The following is a 5841-nucleotide window of genomic DNA, read 5'->3' as shown; positions in this document are numbered from 1 at the left end:
CATATTACCCAAAGCAATACATAGATTTAATGCAATCCCCATCAAAATTCAAATGTCTTTTTTTAAGGAAATAGAATGAAAAACCATCAGATTTGTATGGAGTCACAAAAGATGAGAAAAAGAATGAAGCTAGAGTTATCATGCTACCTGACTTGAAATTATACTACACAGCTACAATAATCAAAATAGCATGATATTGGTAGAGAAACAGACACACAGATCAACGAGACAGAATAGAGAGCCCAGCTATAAAACCACATGTATATGAACAGATAATTTTCGACAAAGAAGCCAGAAACACTTAATGGGGTAAAGATAGTCTATTCAATAAATGGTGCTAGGAAAACTGAAAAGCCACATGCAAACAAATGAAAACTGGATTATAGTTTGACCCCATGTACAAATATGAATCCAAAATGGATCAAAGACCTAAATATAAGATCAGAAACAATAAGTTACATAGGAGAAAATATAGGTACCAAGCATATGGATCTTGGTAATAAAGAACATTTTATGAACTTGACCCCAAAGGCAAGGGAAGTAAAGGCAAAAATAAATGAATGGGACTAAATCAAACTAAAAAGCTTCTGCAAAGCAAAAGAAACTGACAACAAAATAAAGAGGCCCCCTGCTCACACTTGCCTTGGCCTGGCTCCGCCTACTCACCTGCTCCAACATCCTGCCACGGTCCTGCTGTTGTCAGGGTCCATTGGGGACTGCAGCGTCTCCACTGCTGCCCACTGCCAGTGCCACGTCGCCAATGCCCGCCATGTTTGTGCTGCCCCCTGGTGGTCAGCGCACATCATAGCGAGCAGTCAAACTCCCAGTAGAACTGCCAGTTGAGGGGACAATTTGCATATTGGGCTTTTATTATAAAGGATCTTCACCCTTACACTGAAATTGCTCTTACTAAAATGACCAATGACTTAGTAATTGTTATATTCAATGGGAATTTTTCAGACTTCATCTTCTTTGATCTACTTAATTAAGAACAAAGCCATATAAGTCACAGTTTAGATATTTGGTTTATATTGATTTGAAACATCTCTGCTATCTATAAAATAATAGTTTTTAAAGTCATTAAAATTATAAATAAAATTACGTGCCACTCAACAAATTTCTTTTTGGTAAAATTAAATGTAAATCATTTGGCAGAGGCCTTTTAGTAAATCCTTTTGGTTTTATGATTATAGAATAAGCCAAATATTGTGTGAAACTAAATGCCAGACCTGAGTTAGAGATAAAGAAATTAGCCCTGGAGATTGATAAAGAGTCAGAAGTACAGCATGATAGGTAGGATTAAAATATATGAGGCTCTGAAAAGAAGTTGTATTAGTTTCTTATGGTTTCTATAAGAAAATAGCACAAACTGGGTTAAAACAACAGTCATTCTCTCACAGCTGTAGAGACCCAGATGAAGGTGTTGGCAGGGCCATAATCCCTCTGAAGCCTCTAGGGGAGGCTCTTTCATTGCTTCCTCAGGCTTCCATTATCTCTGGGTGTTCATTGTTTTATTGAAGCATAACTCTAATCTCTGTCCTCATCTTCACATGGCCATCTTACCTCTGTGTCTTCTTGTAGTAAAATTTTCTTCTTTTTATAATGGTACCATCTTAACTTGATTACATCCAGAAAGACTCTTTCCAAATAAAGTTACATTAGCAGGAGATTAGGACTTATCTTTTTGGGCTACACAATTCAAGATGTGAACCAAATGAAGTAGAGAGAGCTGAATTATGAGAGGTTGCCAGAACAAGGGGTAAAACACCAAACCCTAAATTGACAGCACAGATTCATGATTAGTTGGTTAAGTAGATCATCAAGGCAAAAGGAGCATTTGTGAATGTTAAAAGATATGATGAGAAACTGCTACATGAAATCCTTCATAATTCTATTTGAAATCTCAAGTAAATTTTAACAGATTATTTAGGTGTGCTAATTTGCTTTTATGAATAAGCTAATGCAAAAGGCAGCTTACTATGTTAGCTTGGTGTATAATTAAGAAAGATCAAGCTTTTCATTATTTTCTGGATGAAAAAAATATATAAATATTAAAGAATAGGAAATTGCTAATTTAATTTAACTAAATTAGAAATTCAGTTTATGTCTCTGGAAAATTTGACAAAATTTTATTTAAGTTGTGGCAGCAAAATTAGTCTGATACATGCAGTTATATTAACTCAATTATTATAATCCCTTTTTGACACTTATTTCTTGTTATACATGGGCCCAAAATAGACACTGAAGATACTAAATAAAATGTCAGAAACTTGAGTATAAAATACACATGCAATAGTTTACAGATGCAATTGCAAGGAACACTAGACACAAAGAGGATGATAAATAACCTAGTTTTCAAACTGTATCAGATATTATTAAAACCTATGTCAATTCAATTGTAAATGACTGTTTGAAAGATATAACACAATGAAGTAGAATAGACAAAGAGAGCAGAAGTAGTTGAGATAAAAGACAAGCAGTCAGGGAGAGGGTAATGGGTGGATAAGGACACATATGTAATACCTTAATCAATAAAGAAAGGGAAAAAAAGACAAGCAGTCAGAATTTTTTGAAATAATGGTTCCTTCAATTTAATAATTTTCCTCCAATGATGACACTGAACAAATATGCACTGATCCCTTCTAAGAGACAGAGAGTGTTTTAGGGGCTGGGTCAAAAAATGTGGAAAGTCCTCATTTATTTGGCTAAGATAACCTAGCTATAGTTATGACTAATGTGTATCAAATAAAGGGAATTATTCAATGATACTTTTATATTTCCTAGAGGCAATACAGCATTAACATTTTTTAAATCCTCAGGTTAGGATATGTTTATTGATTTTTTTTTCTTGAAGAGAGGGAGAGAGAGAGAGAGAGAGAGAGAGAGAGAGAGAGAGAGAGAGACCATTGATGTAAGAGAAAAACATTGATCGGTTGCCACCCAAATGCCCCTGACCGGGTATCAAATCCATACCTAGGTATGTGCCTTCACCAGAAATCAAACCTTCCATCTTTTTGGTGTACAGCACAATGCTCCAACCAACTGAGCCACCATTTAAAAAAAATATTTTCAGGTTAATAAAGTCATAATGATTGTTTAAATGTTTATTACCTTTTCTCTTTTGATTATACTATATTTTTAAAGTCTATTTCCTCCTCTTGAACTTTCTTTAGACTAAAGAAATATATTTTTGTACATCTTTTGACCAATGTTCATCTTTCTAGTAAAATTTTTGTCACATATAAGTTAAAGTTTTATTTATATTCCAAATAGAATATAGTGCCATTTTCAGTTTGCTAAATGAGGTTTCTGTTTTTCAAAGCTTCAGTTTAAATTTTTAATTTTCATTGGGGAATTCATTTCTATGTGGTTATTAAGCAGAATATGTAGTGATTACATTAAAATACATTATTTTTTCACTTGATTTATCTTTAGACTCAACATTATTTATTTGGCAAACTTTGAATGAAACTATTTTCTGAAATAGTTGAAAACAAAAATATCTAGCATGGCATACTATATATATATACACATATATACACACATATATATATCACAATGGAGTAGAAGAATATATATCTATCTATATCTATATCTATATCTATCTATATAGATAGATATAGATATAGATATAGATAGATAGATATATATTCTTGTGTTGCTGAATGTTAAAGACATAAGAAAGGCGTTTACAAGGATTTGGTCCTCAGAACTCAAATTTTTCAAACAATATTAACTTTCAAATCACAAAATCATACATTGATTGAAAATTGTCAAATATCTGTTAGTTGTTTTCTCCAACAATTGAAAATAGCCTGCAGCATTGTGAACTCTGCAATTTAACTGTCTTTGATAGTAGGATGAAAAGAACAGAATTAAAAGTTCAAAAGCATCAATTTTAGTTATTAGACAGCAGCATTACTGGAGTTTACTTATGTTCCCATGATAGACAGATTCTTTTTCAACTTGATGTTTCAAAAGTAGATCTCTCACTTGCAGCCATTTCCCATGAGTGTTTACCAAGTTAAAAAGTGCTGGGAGTACCATAGATGGAACATTGTAGTGAGAATTGCCTATGATGTCATAGACACTTGAGGAAAACTTCTAGAAGTGAAATTTAGTCACAGTAGAGACTAAATAAGAAAGATGCTTACTGAGTAAGGTGGGGTCCAAAAAGTGTAATGCAGAATTCAGTAATTTATAAATTACTTTTTTTTCTGAAAGAGCTCAACCGGATAACACTTAATGAAGGAAAGTAAAGGCTTAACCATTTGGTACATTGTGATTCCTGCTGTTAGTAAATTTCAAATTCAGCAGTTTTAAATATGGAAGGAAGTGATGAACCTGATCAGCCTATCTCAGCAGGGAGGCAAGAAATTCGAAAGAAAAGAAGACCTACCCAACCAATGGTAGACAAATCCCAACAGACTGACATATCAGAGATAAAGTGTCTCTTGCCTATACCACAATCATGTGGCCCCAAAGCTAACCTTAATATTAGTAACATTCCTGAAAGCAAAGTCAACTATGAGTCTCTTAGATTATCTTCTCAGCTTCAGAAAACTTGGACAAAGAGAAAGCGTGGGCAAGATAAGGTTGATGAATGTTTGCAGACAGACATTATTACTGAAGAGATAAAGGAAACCAAGCCAGGTGATGCAACAGTGGTACCTAAAGAAAAGCCAGCTGCTGTTGGAGAAGCAGCTTCTGAATTTCCAGAGAGTGTTCATGGAGTAGAAATTCCATCAAGCAAACACTCAGGTCAACAAAAATTAGACAGATCTGACCAAACCATTCATTCTGGAGATGAAAACAAAGAACAGAAGAGCTTTGGTGAATCAAAAGTAGTTACTGGCAGACCAAGTAGTTCTTTTTCAAAGTCAAAGGAGGCTGTGCAGGAACATAAATCCTCAGGGAAGACTTTAATTACTGAGCATCCTCAATTTCAACCTGCAACAAGTAGCAATGAGGAAATTAGGAAGAAAAGTACCAACAGATCTTCATTTAGTCAACAAATCAAAGAAGATACTCGAGTACTTGTATATGAGCATGACTTTGCAGTTGAAGTAAGGCCTCCGACAATGGAAAAGATCTCTGCTGAAGTGCAATCTCCACCAGCTGAGAAGGTCCCTGCAGAAGAGGCCCCAGTGAAAGTTAAGTCTCCACCAGCTGAGAAGGCCCCTGCAGAAGAGGCCCCAGTGAAAGTTAAGTCTCCACCAGCTGAGAAGGCCCCTGCAGAAGAGGCCCCAGTGAAAGTTAAGTCTCCACCAGCTGAGAAGGCGTCAGTGGAAGAGGCCCCAGTGAAAGTTAAGTCTCCACCAGCTGAGAAGGCCCCTGCAGAAAAGGCCCCAGTGAAAGTTAAGTCTCCACCAGCTGAGAAGGTCCCTGCAGAAGAGGGACCAGTGAAAGTTAAATCTCCACCAGCTGAGAAGGTCCCTGCAGAAGAGGCCCCAGTGAAAGTTAAGTCTCCACCAGCTGAGAAGGTCCCTGCAGAAAAGGCCCCAGTGAAAGTTAAGTCTCCACCAGCTGAGAAGGTCCCTGCAGAAGAGGGACCAGTGAAAGTTAAATCTCCACCAGCTGAGAAGGTCCCTGCAGAAGAGGCCCCAGTGAAAGTTAAGTCTCCACCAGCTGAGAAGGCCCCTGCAGAAGAGGCCCCAGTGAAAGTTAAGTCTCCACCAGCTGAGAAGGTCCCTGCAGAAGAGGCCCCAGTGAAAGTTAAGTCTCCACCAGCTGAGAAGGTCCCTGCAGAAGAGGGACCAGTGAAAGTTAAGTCTCCACCAGCTGAGAAGGCCTCAGCAGAAGAGGCCCCAGTGAAAGTTAAGTCTCCACCAGCTGAGAAGG

General features: G+C 36.7%; 1 protein-coding gene across 1 annotated transcript in view; it reads left to right on the top strand.

Annotated features, from left to right (window-relative positions):
* Positions 1–4406: 4406 nt before the first annotated feature.
* FSCB (fibrous sheath CABYR binding protein) overlaps positions 4407–5841 on the top strand; it is a 4781-nt gene continuing 3346 nt past the window's right edge. Inside the window, 1 exon segment of the mRNA XM_014447745.1 lies at positions 4407–5810. Coding sequence (XP_014303231.1) covers positions 4407–5810 — 1404 coding nt within the window.

The sequence above is a fragment of the Myotis lucifugus genome, unplaced genomic scaffold (assembly GCF_000147115.1).
Source record: "Myotis lucifugus unplaced genomic scaffold, Myoluc2.0 scaffold_705, whole genome shotgun sequence".
Classification (NCBI taxonomy): domain Eukaryota; kingdom Metazoa; phylum Chordata; class Mammalia; order Chiroptera; family Vespertilionidae; genus Myotis; species Myotis lucifugus.
The sequence above is the reverse complement of the archived record's forward strand: the minus strand, read 5'-3'. Positions and strand labels throughout refer to the sequence as shown.